The sequence below is a fragment of the Palaemon carinicauda genome, chromosome 45 (genome assembly GCF_036898095.1).
Source record: "Palaemon carinicauda isolate YSFRI2023 chromosome 45, ASM3689809v2, whole genome shotgun sequence".
Taxonomy (NCBI): Eukaryota; Metazoa; Arthropoda; class Malacostraca; order Decapoda; family Palaemonidae; genus Palaemon; species Palaemon carinicauda.
In genome coordinates this window covers 1,327,273-1,347,343 of record NC_090769.1, presented here as the reverse complement: position 1 = coordinate 1,347,343, position 20,071 = coordinate 1,327,273, and the positions used below count along the sequence as shown (strand labels likewise).

General features: G+C 35.1%; 1 protein-coding gene across 1 annotated transcript in view; it reads right to left on the bottom strand.

Moving 5' to 3' along the window:
- LOC137634946 (phenoloxidase-activating factor 2-like) overlaps positions 1 to 19,087 on the bottom strand; it is a 24,663-nt gene extending 5,576 nt beyond the window's left edge. Inside the window, exons 1-3 of the mRNA XM_068367508.1 lie at positions 18,960 to 19,087; positions 15,440 to 16,306; positions 2,678 to 2,847 (exon numbers count right to left, since the gene is read on the bottom strand). Coding sequence (XP_068223609.1) covers positions 2,678 to 2,847; positions 15,440 to 16,306; positions 18,960 to 18,962 — 1,040 coding nt within the window. The 5' untranslated portion in view covers positions 18,963 to 19,087. The remainder of the gene's footprint in view (positions 1 to 2,677; positions 2,848 to 15,439; positions 16,307 to 18,959) is intronic.
- Positions 19,088 to 20,071: the final 984 nt, after the last annotated feature.

Below are 20,071 nucleotides of genomic sequence, written 5' to 3'. Positions count from 1 at the left end.
TTCTCCTTACTGCAACACCCATTTAGACCGGATGTTGAAAAGATAGGTTCGTAAGAACACATGCCCTGATAAATCTTGCAAGAGGAGGAGGCTTCTGTCAACCTCATTTTGTTTGCCTGAATATAAATGAACGTGCTTGAAAACAAATAAGAGTTTAAAGAATTAGGTGACAAGCACAAGCTCGTCTGCTGCTCTCCATAACGTATATGTTCGCACTTTTAGCCATGGTCTAGACCTTGGTCTAGGGCAAGGTTTATAGAATCTAGACCTTGATCTAGGGTAAGGTCTATGGAATATAGACCCTCGTCTAGAGTAAGGTCTATGGAATACAGACTTTGGTCTAGGGCAAGGTCTATAGAATATAAAAATTGGTCTAGGGTAAGGTCTATAGAATATAAGCCTTGGTCTAGGGCAAGGTCTATAGAATATAGACCTTGGTATAGGCCAAGGTCTATGGAATATAGCCCTTGATCTGGGGGAAGGTCTATAGAATCTAGACCTTGGTCTAGGGCAAGGTCTACGGAATATAAAAGTTGTTCTAGGGTAAGGTCTATAGAATATAGACTTTGGTCTATGGCAGTACCTAGCCACGACTAGTCTGGCTATGTCTCGTGTCTTATACAGTAGTTACACATCTTTTGTTTCTTTACTTTTCACTTTCCAAAGGTGATTCTCTCTAATATTAATATTTATAAAGACATGGTTATATTAACATATTCTAATCTCTTGAGACTAGTAAGTTATTACATTCAATATAGGGAACATAGTTACATATTTTTCTATACTGATTTGTAAAATAGTTAAGATGAAAAATTACTTAGCAATAAATATAACTAATTTCTGAATTGGAATTAAATTAGCATTTAATTTTAATTGTTCATTTATTCTCTTGTAGTTTATTTATTCCCTTCTTTCCATTCATCACTGGCAATATTTTTCCCTGATGGAGTCCTTGGGCTTATAGCATGCTGGTTTTCCAACTAGAGTTGTAGCTTAGCTAATATATATATATATATATATATATATATATATATATATATATATATATATAAATATATATATATATATATATATATATGTGTGTGTGTGTGTGTGTGTGTGTGTGTGTGTGTGGTCTATGTATAAAAAAGATTATTAGAATTACAATGATTGACAACGTCTTAACGGAAATTGCTACAAAGACCTTGACAAATGTAAGTAGGTTTCCGTAGAATAAAATTTTGTCAATGAAATTATGTAAAATCCATTAGTTCCGTCCTCTACACACCGGATAAGGTATCTTAACCTTAGCCTCTATGATACACTAACACACCGTGTGTAATCTAAAGGGTCTCGATAAATATAGTCTATTTACCATGCTCCTCATCCTTCTTTTAATTTCGGTATCACGTCCTGGGGAAACACCTGCAGTTTGTCATATGTACGTATATTCATTAACAACCTCCTCAGATTCTTCCATAACTAAATTTGTTGTTTCTCTGCATTTCCATTGAACATTATCTTAGTTTTTCACACACACACACACACACACACACACACACACACACACACACACACATATATATATATATATATATATATATATATATATATATATATATATATATATATATGTGTGTGTGTGTGTGTGTGTGTGTGTGTGTGTGTGTGTGTCTGAAAATATATGCACATGTAACTTATTTAGATTTGGAGTATTTTTTTGCAAACATCTTTATGTACAGTATGTTCGTACTCTCACTGTAGCCTCCCACATATGATGAAAAAATATCTCTCAATAAATCAGTCCTCTGAAGAATACGAAACTAAATTTATTATAGGTATATAGCCCGTAGGGCTAGGTATATAGACCTTGGGTCTGGGTGTATAGCCGCTGAATCTAGGTGTAGAACCCCCTAGTCTAGGTATATATCCCCTTGGTCTAGGTATACAGCCCCTGGATCTAGGTATGGATCTAGGCATGTAGCCCCTTGGTCTAGGTATATAGCACCTGGGTCTAGGTGTATAGCCCTTGGGTCTAGCTGTAGAGCCCTTTAGTCTAGGTATATAGCCCCTTGGTCTAGGTATATAGCCCCTGGATCCAAGTATATAGCCCCTTGGTCTAGGTGTATAGCCCCTTGGTCTAGGTATATAGCCCCTGAGTCTGGGTATATAGCGCCTTGGTCTAGGTACATAGCCCCTAGGTCTAGGTACATAGCCCCTGTGTCTAGGTATATAGCGCCTTGGTCTAGGTACATAGCCCCTTGGTCTAGGTGTATAGCCCCTTGGTCTAAGTATATAGCCCCTGAGTCTGGGTATATAGCGCCTTGGTCTAGGTACATAGCCCCTAGGTCTAGGTACATAGCCCCTGTGTCTAGGTATATAGCGCCTTGGTCTAGGTACATAGCCCCTTGGTCTAGGTATATAGCCCCTGGATCTAGGTATATAGCCCCTTGGTCTAGGTGTATAGCCCCTTGGTCTAGGTATATAGCCCATGAGTCTGGGTGTATAGCCCCTTGGTCTAGGTATATCTATCTATCTATAGCCCCTTGGTCTAGGTATATAGCCCCTAGGTCTAGGTACCTAGCCCCTGTGTCTAGGTATATAGCGCCTTGGTCTAGGTACACAGCCCCTTGGTCTAGGTATATAACCCCTGGGTCTAGGTACATAGACCGTGCCCCTGGCAACATTCGTAACTCACCCAGCGACTTTATGCGCGACAGTAATCACAATCCTCGGGTGGATGAGGGTTCCTCCGCCCACAAAGAGGTGCACGGGCTTTTCCATCATGATCTCCTGACGCAGGACAGCGACCACCCAGGGGAACTCTCCGAATTGGCTTTCCCCTTGGCGAAATCCCAGCACGCGAGCCTGCGTTGTGTCCGGAAGTTAGGATGCGATTAGGAGAGCAATGACGTCACAGTTCTTAGTTAGATTAAACTTTAAAGCTGACTTGTCTATTCTATTTGTTTGAAAGAGAAATGCTTAGATTAATGTTACAGATGAACTTTCAAGGAAATTTGATTTTAGTTATATGTTCTGGAATGAACAGTTTATTATCAGTTATGAATGAAAATGCATAACAATATTTAGTAGAGCATAAAAAATTTAGCATTTTTAAGAGTTATTTTTTATTGACGATTAAGATTATTCAAATAGTAATCAAACACAAATGCTCTACGGTGTTCAAAATACCTTTAATTAGCTGTATGGAGATTATACTTACCTGAGTTTTATTAGTATTATTACTCCATGCTGTTGTTTGTGTTGCTTGATTAAGGTGGCCTTATGCCAGCAATGGCTCTTGCTCTTACGAGCAGTCTGCAATGACGTCAGCAAGCAATGTGGGAATGCATTGTTAAAGCGAAAAATTGCCTACATTTTCAATAACATAACATAACATCACAAAATCAGTAGTCACAAGTGTTATAGAAAGCAAAGGTAAAACAAAACGACAATTTGCACAATTTGATGTCGAAATTCTGACGGAGGTTAAGACTGACATAAACAGGATATCCTAAGTAGCATATCGTGGGTGGGTTGGCATTCAAAAATACCTGAATTTCATGAAGGTTTCTTACCAATTCTCGATACTATAAAGGATACATTACTAAGAACAATTAGTTATAACTCATAAAAATCAAATCAACAGAGATTTTTCACGTAGAAAGGTTTTTAGATGTACATAACGGGACTGGCTAATCAAACAGACTTTCATCGGAGTAGTGTAATGAAACTGCTAACAAGAACACAGTCATATTTCCAGGAATTGTTCTGAAAGGTGGAAAGATATTCTGCAAGGTGAAATGGATTCTGTTAGGTGGAAATGGGTTCTTTAAGGTGAAATGGGTTCATCAAGATGGTTGGAAATGGGTTTGTAAGGTAGAAAAATATTCTGTAAGGTGAAAATAGTTTCTGTAAGGTGAAATGGGTTCTGTTAGGCGAAATTGGTTCTGTTAGTTGGAAATGTGTTCTGTAAGGTGAAAATTAATACAGATTGAAGGGCATGAACAATGTATTTAGGGTACTGTACAAATATATTTTTTAGGAATTGTTGTAGCCTGAGAGTCATCATCGTCATCAGTCATTACTAGTTCACTGCGGAACAAAGGCCTCAGACATGTGTTTCCACTGTCGTCTATTTAAGGTCTTTTTGTGCCACTCCACACCCGCAAGCTTTCTTAGTTCGTCCATCCATCGTATTCTCTTCCTCCCCCTGCTTCTCAAGGGACTCATTATTGTTATTCTTAATGTTCATCTATTATCTATCATGCTCATGCCCATTTTTTTTTTTTTTTTTTTACATATTAGAATATTTTCTACTTTAGTTTGCTCTCGTATCCATATTGGTCTTTTTCTTTCTCTTAGTGCTATTCCCATCAATATTCTTCCCATCGCTCTTTGAGTTTTAACTAGCTTATGTTCTAAGGCTCCAGTAAGGCTCCAAGTTTCTGATGTAAATGTTAATACTGGCAAGACCATTTGATTAAACATACCACGCAGTTAATGAATAATGATAGGAATAGGTGAAGAAATTAGATCAACGATGATGGGAAATTAATTCAAATTATTACATTATGCGATCCACATTAGAAACAGTTACAATTAGAACATGATTTTGCAAAGGTTAATTTCCTTCCGTTAAAGTATCAAGGATTCGAAAAAGGAAGGGCAGTCTGTGAATGTTTAATGTCCAGACATAGAATTCATACTGGTTTTAAATGATAGTAAAGATGTCTGCTGATGCTAAGAAGATTGGGAGTTGCTTATTAAAGACTGTTGATTTATAATTATTCAACAGTCAGTTGCAACAAGGCACTGAAAGGTCTCCCTTGCCCCATCGCTGGGTCAACCCAAATCCATAAATGCAAACCAAGGCAAGCTCCAGCATTATTGGTTTCTACATCGTTAGTTGTCCTGTCCAGTTTCTCTGAGTGTAAAGTGTAGTAAGGAAGTGTTGACTGATAAGAAGAACATGTAAGACATAAACCAAACTATTTAATTGGGCGTTTGTGTAGGCAAAAGACGAAAGCCAACTCAGCTAAGGATTTTATAACTCTCGAAAGGACATATTGCATGGATTAATATTCTAGGGAATGGAGTTCAGTAAAAAAAGAAAATGGTTGGACTAACATATCTCAGGCTACAACAATTCCTAAAAAATATAATTGTACAGTACCCTAAATGCATTGTTCATGCCCTTCAATCTGTATAATTTTCACCTTACAGAACACATTTCCAACTAACAGAACCAATTTCGCCTAAAAGAACCCATTTCCAATTAACAGAACCCATTTCACCTTACAAACAGAACCCATTTCACCTTACAGAAACTATTTTCACCTTACAGAAACTATTTTCACCTTACAGAATATTTTTCCACCTTGCAAACCCATTTCCAACCATCTTGAAGAATCTATTTCACCTTACAGAACCCGTTTCCACCTAACAGAATCCATTTCACCTTGCAGAATATCTTTCCACCTTTCAGAACAATTTTGTTCCGCAGTGAACTAGTAATGGCTGATGATGATGATGATGTTTAATATCCATAAAGAATATGAAGAGTGAAGGTTTATGTAACCTGCTTCAAATGATGCAAGAAAATAAACTATCCGGCAACTGCGGAACAAACCAAAACCAGAACGGCTGTCACAGGCAATTGGTTTTCACCAAAACTCTCCTCTCTAGGTTTGAAATAATCCCTCCATACAGAGCTATATGTTACTTTTTTAATTATTTCTCTGTTATCTGATAAAGTGTAGTTCCCATACCAAGTCTTTCCACGTAAATTGAGATGCTATTAATTTGGAACCGAAAAGAATTAACTTAATATTCATTCGGCGCAAAACCGCACATTTATAGATTGTTCATTCAGTACCGCGCATTTATTGAGTAAACATAATTAAGAGTAGAAAATTTAGTTTAAGAATTAAATAAGAAGCCATACATTATCTACCATATATAATTTAATTTATTTTCAGTCAATATGCAACTTCATCGGCTGTTAATTACATATATGTGCAATTGTAATAATGTCAGTCGTCTAAACTACAACACGAGTATTATAAGTTTTGCTATTCCAGTTCTCAACTGTGCTACATTTCATTTAGATATTTTTTTCCATTTATCAAAATTCGTCAAGCACACGAATATATATATATATATATATATATATATATATATATATATATATATATATATATATATATATATATATATATATATATATATATATATTATTACTTGATAAGCTACAACCCTAGTTACAAAAGCAGGATGCTATGCGCCCAGGGGTCCCAAAAGGGAAAATAGCCCAGTGAGGAAATGAAACAAGGACAAATGAAATATTTTAAGAAAAGTAACATTAAAATAAATATTTCCTATATGAAGTATAACACTTTAACAAAACAAAAGGAAGAAGAATTAGATAGAATAGTGTGCCTGATTGTACCCTCAAGCAAGAGAACTCCAACCCAAGACAATGGAAGATCATGGTACAGAGGCTATGGCACTACCCAAGACTAGAGAACAATGGTTTGATTTTGGAGTGTCCTCCTATAAGAGCTGCTTACCGTAGCTAAAGTCTCTCTTCTACCCTTACTAAGAGGAAAGTAGCCACTGAACAATTACAGTGCAGTAGTTAACCCCTTGGGTGAAGAAGAATTGTTTGGTAATCTCAGTATTGTCAGGTGTATGAGGACAGAGAAGAATCTGTAAAGATTAGGCCAGACTATTCGGTGTATGTGTGGGCAAAGGGAAAGTGAACCGTAGCCACAGAGAAGGATCCAATGTAGTACTGTCTGGCCAGTCAAAGGACCCCATAACTCTTTGGCGGTAGTATCTCAACGAGTGGCTGGTGCCCTGGACAACTTACGACCTATATATATATGAAAGGGCTAGTGTTCGATCCCAGTAGGAGGTAAAAATTCATTTCTATTTGAGCACGATACTGTGCTGATTTTCATATATATATATATATATATATATATATATATATATATATATATATATATATATATATATATATATATATGTATATATATATATATGTATATATATATATATATATATATATATATATATATATATATATATATATATATATATATATATATATATACATTAATGAACGTTGGCGCTATATGTTAAGATGTACATAAGACAAATATGGAGGGAAGCGCATGAAATCACAAGAGAACCGATCTCAAGCAAAAAGGACAAACGGGATGTCGCCACCAGCAATGTTTAAAAGGTGGAACATTCCAGATCGTTTGCCATCGCTAGGGATGCAATGGCTGGCTGACCAACAATAACTCCTAAGCGCGGGATGCTGAACATTTAGGAGCATATGACTGCGTCTGCAGTGATCCGGCTATTTCGTGCGTTTGTTCGTTTTTCAGATTGTTTAATTGCATGATTAATCTACTGCGTTGATTATATTTCATGATTTTGAAAGGAAATGACAATTAAAATATACTTTGAATGGGGCTACACTCGGACACGCTATCTTATTTCTCTTCCTCCATTTTTTGATGTTTTTATAGTGTATATATTATGTGAAATATCTTATTCAATGCTGTTACTGTATTTAAAATATTTCATTTTGTTTATTCTTCTCTTGTAGTTATCTATTTTCTAGTTTTTCCTCACTGGGCTATTTTTCCTTGTTGGAGCACCTTGGGCTTGTAGCATCATGCTTTTCTAACTATGGTTATAACCTAGCTTGTGATAATAATAATAATAATAATAATAATAATAATAATAATAATAATAATAATAGCAGTAGTGGTAATAATAATAATAATAATAATAATAATAATAATAATAATAATAATACGATAATAATAATAATAATAATAATAATAATAATAATAATAATAATAATAATACGTCTTTCGTGATATAAATGGGTATTATTATTATTATTATTATTATTATTATTATTATTATTATTATTATTAGCTAAGCTATAACCCTACATATAAAAGCAGGATGATATAAACCCAAGGGCTCCAACAGGAAAAATAGCCCAGTGAGGAAAGGAAACAAGGAAATAAATAAACTAGAAGAGAAGAAATAAAAAACCAAAATAAAATATCTTCAGAACAGTAACAAAATTAAATTAGATCATCCATAATGAACTATAACAATCTAAAGAAAAAAAAAGAGGAAGGAAATATGATAGAACAGTGTGGCCCAGTGCACCCTTAAGCAAGAGAACTAGGCCTATGCCCTAATGTTTTAAGGACCATGAAACAAATGGGTACTGTTCTATTGTTTTAAGGATAATATCAAAACAGGGAAATATCAAAGCACACAGCTGCTAAAGGAATACCAAACTCCACTTTCTCTTTCCAAGAAGAAGATTTATGAGTCTGTCTTTGGCTCTCCAAAGCATTTCTAATCTTCCACTTCAACACGCTCTCGTGAATTCTGTGTTTATCAATCTGCGTTTGAATTCTTGTTCAAACTAGATCCGTTACGCGATTGAATATTACATCTTTTCAAACCTCACACGCATAACAAATACTTTTTTTCAATGTATATTTGTTAAAAAGACGTTCTTCTTTACATAACAATATCCTCTTCTGATGAACGTATTATTAATACTATTTTTTCCTATAACGTATATTCAGAACGTCTATTTTTCCCTGTTGGAGCCCTTGTGCTTATAGCATCTTGCTTTTCCAACTAGGGTTGTAGATTGGCTAATAATAATAATAATAATAATAATAATAATAATAATAATAATAATAATAATAATAATAATCTGTTTTCTTATAGTTTTGCAATATATTATGCAGGCAAATTAACTAATGAAATCTCACATGATGTCCATGATTTTCACGTCATCTCTCGACATCTGTCTTAAATCAAAGTTGTTTCTGATTCTAGATATAGGCCTAACTCTATCAATATAATCACACATAGGCCTACAACAAAAAAAGACATTGGGATGAAGATAATTTCTCTGGAAGAATATATACAAACAAATCAGAGAGAGAGAGAGAGAGAGAGAGAGAGAGAGAGAGAGAGAGAGAGAGAGAGAGAGAGAGAGAGAGCGGTAACCAGTCACAAAACATATATATTCGGAATATGAAGTCCATTGAACACGAGACAAAGACGTAATTTACAACTATTGGAAAATATATCTTGGCTAAATACTGAGACATTTGAGGTGTAGAAGGCAACGTCCTAAGAACATGTACCATGAAACCATGAAGGTAGTATTTTTTCTTCTTACCTTCACGCAATAGTTATAGCATAAATATGGTAAAGAGAAGAAGAAGAAGAAGAAGAAGAAGAAGAAGAAGAAGAAGAAGAAGAAGAAGAAGAAGAAATGTATATAAAGGGAATAGCGAATGAGTCTAACTCTTTGCAAACTGAACACCCCCCCCCCACCACCACCAGTGCTACTAATCTTATATTGTGTGGTTAATTTAATTCTCATTCACTATATATATATATATATATATATATATATATATATATATATATATATATATATATATATATATATATCTATATATATATATATATATATATATATATATATATATATATATATATATATATATATATATATAAACAATAACACCTACACGAAGATACACTCAAAAACACACACACAAATATAGAAATGATAAACGGAAACACACCAGAATGCTTGGCTGAGCATTGTTAGCTGATACTGCGCGTCAGACTATTTGAAAACCGGAACATTTCAGATTTTCACTTCTATTTATAACAGTTCGCTTCGTGCATAAATGTTCTTACGAACAAATTATATCAAGGGATGCTTAGAGGTTTCTGAAGTGCTTGGCTCGAAAAACTCAATGAGAGATATTTAAAGATACGCTGTGTTGTAACATCTGCCATATCTAAATTTTGGTTATGTTATTATTATTATTATTATTATTATTATTATTATTATTATTATTATTATTATTATTATCACTTGCAAAGCTACAACCCTAGTTTGAAAAGCAGGATACTTTAAGCCCAGGGGCCCCCACAGGGAAAATAGCCCAGTGAGGATAGGAAAGGAAAATATAAAATATTTTAAGACTATAAATATAAACATCTAAAATAACTAGTTGCATTAAGGGATATATAATACAGTAAAGAAGCATTACTAAAACTTCTAAAATGATCGGTAACATTATGGAATGTTGGATGGAGTGTTTAGTAAGAGACTCATTAAATTCATTGGTTAAGTATGAACAAACTTAGGATATATAGAAAAACAGTATATCACAGTATGTTCTGTGTATTGTGTACCTAAAACATCTAAATTTGAGTCGAATAGCAAACAAATCAAGGGTATAGCAACTATACTCGATTTCTTTTAATGAGGCGCATTTGCACAGACCCGCAGCGGTGCCCGTTTAGCTCGGAGAAGTTTTCTATTATCTGATTGGTTAGAATTATCTTGTCCAACCAATCAGCGATCAGGAAAATTTTTCGAGCTAAAGGGGCACTCCTGCAAGTCTGTGCAAATCTGCCTCACTAATAAGAATTGACTATAGTCAAAATGCCACGCATTAAATAACCAGGAACTAAAATCTGACAAAACATCATCTCCAAATAAGATTAGGTCTATGCTTCGTTGGTATCGTATAGATTACAGGCAAACCTGGAGCCAATTGAGATTAGGCGTAACTTTCGGCCTATTGGAAACGTCCCTGCCCTGCGATCGCCAGACTAGGGTTCGACTCCCGCTCAAGTTCGTTAGTTTCTTGTAGTGTCTACAACCTCATCATCATTGTGAGCTAAGGCTTGGGTGTTTGTAGGAGCTATAGGTCTACCTGCTAAGTCATCGGCAGCCATAGCCTTGCCCTCCCTGGTCGTAGCTTGGGTGAAGGGGCTTTGGCGCTTATCATATTATATGACCAGTCTCTAGAGCATTGTCCTGCTAGCTAGGGCATTGTCACTGCCCCTTGCCTCTGCCATTCATGATCGGCCTTTAAACTATATATTTTTTAATCATATACACTAAATGTTTTAGCATTTAATGAGTTATTGGAATTATATCAATTGGTGAATAACGTCGACTGTGCAACTACTATAACTGAACGAACAAGATAAAATGACAATAGGCGCTCCTATAGAGAGTAAGGTTCCCCTGCTGTATAGGAACAAAACAAACGTCAAAGTAAGTGAAGTAAGTCCAATCGACAAGCAATCATGACATTTCATTTATCACTGCTTATAACAAAATTAAACACTAACATTGCTTTCCAGAAAGTGTATTAGTTACAATACAATCTTCAAGTTGTTACTGGTTATAATTACAGAATGAAAATACAACCGTTGGGGGAAGCATATGTTTAGCTAATGTGGCTTTATATCGCCTATCTAGTAGTTTACAAACTCTATCGCTTACAAGTTATTATTGTTGTCGAATGTCGACAGTGCTATATCTGTTAGCATCCGGCCTTCTAATACCGGTCCGCAGGTTTCTGGTCTCATACAGTTTAAGGTCTGAAGGGCACTTATGAATGACAGAAGCAAGGAACAATGACTTAAAGCCTAACCGAAAGTAACCATACATACATATGATCAACGTCCTCTTCGTCCAAGCTAGTACTAGGGGGAGGGGGGGGGGGCAGTAATAGCTGCTGGTGACTCAGCAGGTAGGCCTATAGACACTAAAAAGACTCTACAAGAAACTAGATTGCCAGGCAGTGATATTTCTCATAGCCTACCACAATCCAATTCCCCAGAATATTTCTGATGTTTTTCTTTTTATTTATGAACCTTTATGATACTTGGTATCTCTAAAATTTTCCAATGTCTAATCATATTTATCTCTTCTCCCAAATTCTCAGTTCCATCAATGTTTCGAGGGTTCGGGTGATTTCAAAGCGAGTCTTGGATGAGTACACATTTCTCATTGTCAAATCTACTGAAATCTACTCCTCTCTTAGCTAATTTAGGGTCATTATTCCCTTTTCGCCAGTTTTTGGAGTATATTACATTTGAAGTATTGCATATCTTTGCTTTCTTTCTCGGGTTTATCCAATCAAAGGCGACTCGTTTATCTATACCAAATTTATATATATATATATATATATATATATATATATATATATATATATATATATATATATATTATATCCTCCTACGCCTACTGACGCAAAGGCCCTCAGTTAGATTTCGCCAGTCGTCTCTATCTTGAGCTTTTAAATCAATACTTTGCCTGTCATAATCTACTTTATGCTTCATAGTCTTCGGCCATGTAAGCCTTGGTCTTCCAACTCCTGTAGGGCCTTGTGGGGTCCAGTCGACATTTTGGTGAACTAATCTCTTATGGGGAGTGCGAAGAGCATGCCCAAATCATCTCCATCTACCTCTCACCGTGAGTGATCTCATCCACATATGACACTCGTGTAATCTCTCTTATAGTTTCATTTCCAATCCTGGCCTGCCATTTAGCTCCCAATATTCTTAAGAGGGTTTTGATCTCAAAATCTACAAAATCTGCTGGACATTGTTTCATTGTCATACTACGACTCATGTTTTTACAGTAACACAGATTTCACTAAACTGATATATAACCTGATTTTTATTTGTAACTTCGGGCGATTTGATTTCCCAAATTTACTTAACCTAGCCAATGCCTGATTTGATTTTTTCAATCATTCACTAAACTCCAATTATAATGACCTTGTCAATATTGGAGACCATAGTTCCTAAATACTTAAATGATTCTACCTCAATAATCCTTTCCCCATCCAAGGATATTTCATCTTCCATTGTATACTCCGTTGTCAGCATGTACCTTTCTTCTATTTATCTTGAGCCCAACCTCGTGTGATATTTCATGCATTGCAAATCCTGTGGGGTTCTGCTATTAAGGACAGCATCACCAGCATATTCTAGGTCAGCTAATTTCCTATCACCATTCCAGTTCAACCCTTCTCCATCATTTCCAATTCTTCTAAGCAATAAATAAACCTTGATGTAATTCTCTCTGCTGAATATTTTGTAAGCAGCTCTTCTATGAGGACACTCCAAAATCAACCCTTTGTGTTCTCGTCTTGGGTAGCGCAATAGCCTCTGTACCATGGCCTTCCACTGTCTTGGGTTAGAGTTCTCTCTTCCTTGAGGGTTCCCTCGGGCACACTATTCTTTCTTATTTCTCTTCCTCTTGTTTTGTTAGTTTTTATAGTTTATATAGGAAATGTTTATTTTAATGTTGCTACTGTTCTTAAAATATTCTATTTTTCCTTGTTTCCTTCCCTCGCGGGGCTATTTCCCTGTGGGGGCCCCTGGGCTTATTATAACTTCCTGTTTTTCCAACTAGGGTTGTAGCTTAGCAAATAATAATAATAATAATAATAATAATAATAATAATAATAATAATAATAATAATAATAATGTATTTACCAAATAAAGAATTCCTTTTTACCCGTAAAGATTAGTGGCTATCATATATGAAAATGAATAAGCAAATGAAAATAAAATATTGCTAATCTCTGTTAACTCTCCAAATTTAACAAGTTTATTGAAGGAAATATTATACAATATATCTTCGTACTTGAAGTAAAAGCAAAGTAGATTTTTCTTGGCGGAAAAAAATAACCAAAATTGAATAAATAAGGCAACTTATGCTGGAGGAAGTTCGTGAGCTTGCTTTCCTAATATATATAACCTTGAATATGACGACAATTCCCAACGTATTATTATTATGATTATTACTTACTAAGCTACAATCCTAGCTGGAGAAGAAGGATGCTATAAGTCCAGGGGCCCCAACAGGGAAAATAGCCCAGTGAGGAAGGAAACAAGGAAAATAGAATATTTTAAGAACAGTAACTATATAAACTATAGAAATTTTAACAAAACAAGAGGAATAGAAATTATATAGAATAGTGTGCCCGAGTGTACCCTCAATCAAGAGAACACTGACCCAAGACAATGGAAGACCATGGTACAGAGGCTATGGCACTAACCAAGACTAGAGAACAATGGTTTGATTTTGGAGTGTCCTAGAAGAGCTGCTTACCATAGCTGAAGAGTCTCTTTTACCCTTACCAAGAGGAAAGTACCCACTGAACAATTACATTGCAGTTAACCCCTTGAGTGAAGAAAATTTTTTTGGTAATCTCAGTGTTGTCAGGTGTATGAGGACAGAGGAGAATCTGTAAAGAATGGGCCAGACTATTCGGTGTATGTGTAGGCAAAGGGAAACTGGACCGTAACCAGAAAGAAGGATCCAATGCAGCACTGTCTGGTCAGTCAAAGGACCCCCATAACTCTCTAGCGGTAGTATCTCAACGGGTGGCTGGTGCCCTGGAAGGAGGATATCTGTCCTGTTGACTTGGAGAGTAATTAACCATTTTCCTGAGCACCGAGTGCCTTAGAATTTCGACATTTTCCAAATATTTATCACTGCTTTAGAGAAACAGGCGATGCAAATGGGAAGAAAATTAGTCCTTAGTCTTAGTTGCTAGCAAGATAACATAAGCAGTACTGAGAGCAACGCTGGATGAGGACATAAAGGAAAGCAATAGATACAAGTAATATAAAAGCTGGTATAGGTTGTGTATTTATTCAAATACACACAAAAAAAATGAATTTGAAGATATAAACCGCTCTACCTTCGTTCAATGCTTTATTTCACATGTTTACAGTTAAACTTATTTAAACATTCAAGCATTAGACTACATATACAAAAGTAGATTAATCTTATTTGCAATCTTAATGAATGATTGAGATAAAAATTTACTTCTATAAACTGAATTGTAAGAACATCTGGCTATTTTGGACGGATTAATTTTTGCACATATTTTCAGGCTTTCATTATATCACTAAGTTAAACTAAACGGAATTTCTTATCGACAATCTTTTCTTTCAAAATATATATTAAATATGTGTACATAGACAATGTTTTAGTTCATTCAAAGCCACAAGACATGTATACATAAGCAACGTATTTATTACATTCAAGACCACAAAACATGTAGGCCTACGTAAGCAATGTATCCCTTACATTCAAGAGCACAAAACACGTAGGCCTACATAAGCAATGTATCTCTTACATTCAAAGCTACAAAGCATGTAGGCCTACATAAGCATTATACCAGTTACATTCAAAGCTACAAAATATGTTTACATGAAACATGTATTTAGTTCGTGCACGGTCACAAAATGCTTACATAAGGTATTAAACATGCTTACATAAGAAACAGACAGACAATACATATAGAACATAATTGAGTAACGAACAAGATAAAAAACATGTACGAAAACACACACATTCCGATAATCTAAACATATATTACAAAGTATTTAAATAATCATGCTTAGTTAAAACCAATTACACATTAACAAACATATACATCAAGATATTTACATTAGCGAGTAAAATAGAAATTAAAGCAATTACTAATGAATTTCACACATGATTTTTGTAAATAACGGACGAGACAAACGCCACCAATGTCAAACTTACCGCGATGCCTTGCGTATTCCTCGTCCCACAACTGGGCAAGATGTCCTCCGTGATTTTAGCCGTCGCTCTATTTGGAGGAAGTGTCGTGGGACGTGCGGTTGTTGTTAATCTCGAGCCCAACGTAGCAATGCCGTTGACTCGCTCACTATCTGGTAAGTTACAGCAAATCTGTCCAGGGATTTCGCAGACGATGTCCGGATTTGGGTTTGGGTATAGCGTCCTCAGGTCTATGAATCCAGCCCCTGAAGTAACGATGGTGCCTGTCTTATCGCACATGTTGGTATCAACGCAATCGCAATGAGGGTGGCTTGAGGATGTGACCACCGGAGGGGCTGTGGTAGGCTCGGAGGCGCAGCAGACGGTGAAAGCGTGAGGGCAATTAGAATGGGATACGTAGATCCCAAAGGCTTCCAGGGACGTGCTTCCATTCCCGTCGCTTACGACGTGTTCTGCGCTGCAGTTGACGAAGGATACACAGTCACAAGGCGTGTCCGGAGGCAGGGTTGGGAATGCCGTGGTTGTAGTTGGAGGGGAAAGTGTAGTAGGCTTAGGTGGGAAGCAACATACATCGTAGAGGTCAGCGCACTGTGGACCGTTTCGGTTGCGCGGGGGAGGTGGAGGCTTTGGTCCTCCGAAGCGAAGGTCTATGATTCCAACTCCAGTCGTACTGATGGTGCCATTAATACACAGGTAATACTTGACACACTCGCAGGGAATTTGTTCTTCAGGGGAAGAGACAGCTAAATTGTCAGGGTCGTCTGTAGTACCGCTAAGCCACCAAAAGTCTCCATCGGCTTGGCCAGACACATAGCCTGCCAGCAGCCATAAGCTCAACACCAGAGGTGTTTTTAACATTCTCAGACCTCCCTGAAAATAAAAAAAGAATAAGATATAATTATCAACTGATAAAAAAGAGGGAAATCATGACTAGGTTCGTGATTGTATCTTAATTGATATATAGTTACCACACAGGGACAAAAACTACTAAAAGTACAGCACCTACAAACGGCATGAAGGGTAGCACGAGCCTTTACTTCTCTTTGCATATAGATTTAAGATTATTATTTCTGTGAAGTTGTTGAGAGGTGCTAATATCATTGTAATTATTATTATTAGCCAAGCAACAACCTTACTTAGAAAAGTAGAATATTATAAGCCCAAATTAAGGGCTCCAATAAGGAAAACACCACAGTGAGGAAAGGAAATAACAAATAAGCTGAAAAATATAAAATATCTAAGATAAGTAACAAACTGTTCAATATAACAAAATTTAGTTTGAACTTTTGGAGTTCCACCTATTCAACCACCAGAAAGATCATGCCATGGTGCCAGCTGCAATAAAACTTCTAGAATACTGTTAAGCCTAAGCATATGATGGAGAAGACAACTCTTAGAATCAACCGCATACCTAGTACTACATGCAGGATAGGCCCGGTTAGGGAAGATATGAATACAGGTAACATGGTCACTCAGACTTTTGTACACATACACAGACTAATTAGATACATAAATCCATAGTATTATAAAACACAGGATACATAAAAAAAAACTGTTTATGTAAGAAGGGTGTGTACTAACTATTCTCGTTTTTTTTTAAAGTGTGAACTTGATAGAGCTAATTTAGGAATTTTTAAATGCCATCAAATGAATATAACGGAATTAGATAAACTGAGTCTCTCTCTCTCTCTCTCTCTCTCTCTCTCTCTCTCTCTCTCTCTCTCTCTCTCTCTCTCTCTCTGTGTGTGTGTATAGGCAGTTTTCTTGTGAACACGTTACTATTTCATAATCATTGTTCCACGTTTTGAAATCTTTAATTAACTTTACATTTCTAGAAACAGATTTCCTGTTTCCGATGGGGGAAACCGGGAAAATTAGTCAATAATTTTCCCCAAGACGAAATATATTCTTAAGCAATAAATTCATCACCGTATCATTTCAGCTTATCCATATTACATTTTTTCTTCCCTTATATCTGCCTTTATAGTTGAGTGGTATTGATAGATATTCAACTGAGAGCACCTTTGTCGTGATAAAATATAATTCCTTGGAATTTAAAAAAAAAATAATAATTAATTAATTAATTAATAAGATAAAAATGAGTACGAGGCTGGACAGGAACCTTCCTTTCTCACACTTTTTTTATTCCTTCAGCTTTTATGCATGGCATATTTTGTTTCACTGGTACACATTGCATTTAAATTAACTTGCATACCTAACAACGAATTCACAATAGCAAATTGTTCCATAAGAATACAATAATGATGAACTTTTTGGTAAAACGATCGCAATTTCGATAGACAAAATCTTTAACGTGCAAGGAAAGGTTAAACCCATTTGGAATATGCATGAAATTTAGGCCAAATAGCCCATGCTGGGTCAGCTAAGTCCAATCTAGCGCTGTGGTAATGGGGAAAACCTCATGATGGACGAAGAAATGGAAAGCCAATAAGTGGGTGCAGCTAGGAGACTGAAAAGACCCGTAAGTACTGTAAATCTGTAATGCCTACAGGATAATGTGCGAGGTGTACTGGTGGCACTACCTACCTCCGTGGAAACCAAATCACATAAACATATCGAGAGATATTAATTTTTCTGTCACATTGAAACTACACAAAACTCCAGTTAAATAAATTTTCAAAAAGAAATATAAAACGACGCATATATATTTTTTTCAAATTTCTATTTTTTTTTATTTTAATTATTTTTTTTTTTTTGCACTGATCATAATTTAGTTAGCACCAAACATTGCGAAAAAAAATCTAAAATAGATTTTGCAAAAGAAAATCTAAAATAGATTTTGCAAAAAAAAAAATCTAAAATAGATTTTGCAAAAAAAAATCTAATATAGATTTTGCAAAAAAAAATCTAAAATAGATTTTGCAAAAAAAAAATCTAAAGTAGATTTTGCAAAAACAAAATCTAAAATAGATTTTGCAAAAAAAAAATCTAAAATAGATTTTGCAAAAAAAATCTAAAATAGATTTTGCAAAAAAAATCTAAAATAGATTTTGCAAAAAAAATCTAAAATAGATTTTTTAAAAAAAAATCTAAAATAGATTTTGCAAAAAAAAATCTAAAATAGATTTTGCAAAAAAAATCTAAAATAGATTTTGCAAAAAAAAATCTAAAATAGATTTTGAAAAAAAAATCTAAAATAGATTTTGCAAAAAATAAAAAAATCTAAAATAGATTTTGCAAAAAAAAAATCTAAAATAGATTTTGCAAAAAATTTTTTTAAAATAAATTATGCAAAAAAAAAAATCTAAAATAGATTATGCAATCTCAGTATGTTCGCCAATGCCCCACTTACCAAGATATGCTAATCTGAATTGAAGTACAGCCACACCAGGGCTTGTGTCGTGATACACAAATACCCTTCAATAATTACTGAAGGACGCAGCTTCGAGTTTTAAAGTAAAATTTTAAGAAAAATAGATAAAACTTCGTCTGTATAATCTACTCTACCGGGAACTAAAACGAGTTTTAAACCCGGTACCAAATACTTCAGACAACTCCTTACCATGCAGAAATCTATGCAGTTACAAGTGGATAAAGGGAGAGAATTGTTGAGACAACCTTCTAGCACAAACTCTGGAACTCGACTGATGCATGAAACTTTAGGAGGCTTCCTTCAGAGCTAGGAGCCTAGGCTAAGGATTCTGACTTGCAACAGTGAGTTCTTATTTATGTCAAATGTTACCAACTGGGTTGCATCATTATTAATGTTGTATTGTTTGATTTTCAAGGAAATTTTACCTTGCACTTGTTGTAAAGGCTCTTGATATATTTAACGCTTCAATTCTTTGATAGTTAATCTTGGTAGAGTAAAATTTTCAGTAACATATTTTACCGGATTTTCAAATTTATACAGTTGTTATTCATAATTTGTCCGATATGGTGAACCAGAGAGAGAGAGAGAGAGAGAGAGAGAGAGAGAGAGAGAGAGAGAGAGAGAGAGAGAGAGAGAGAGAGAGAGAGAGAGAGTCGCTGAGAAATAATATAGAAATCATGACCTTGGGAATTCTTTGCAGATGATTACGAAACGAAGTTGTATTTCTTAAGACTCGGTACGTGAGTTCACCCAAGGGTATTGGAGCAAAATGAGATACGGTTGTTGTGAGCGTATATTCTAAATACGGGCTTAACACACACACACAGATAATAGATAAACATTAAGAATAACTGAATGGGTCCCCCAGAGATTACAAAAGAAGCAGGGAGAGGAAGAGAAGACGATGGATTGTGAACTAAGAAACTTTGCGGGTATAAACTGACAGAAAGACCATTAACAGACGCGAGTGGAAGGACATGTCTGAGTCCTCTGTTCTACAGTGGACTAGGTACGACTGATGATGATGATAATATACATATATATATATATATATATATATATATATATATATATATATATATATATATATATATATATACACACATATATATATATATATATATATTATATATATATATATATATATTTATATTTATATATATATATATATATATATATATATATATATATATATATATATATATATATAATGCTTGCTGGTGCTTTTAGTTCCTTGTAATTAATATTATCGGCAGTGCCCTTTTTTATGTGTTCGGCAGCAGATATTGCTCATACTGGCC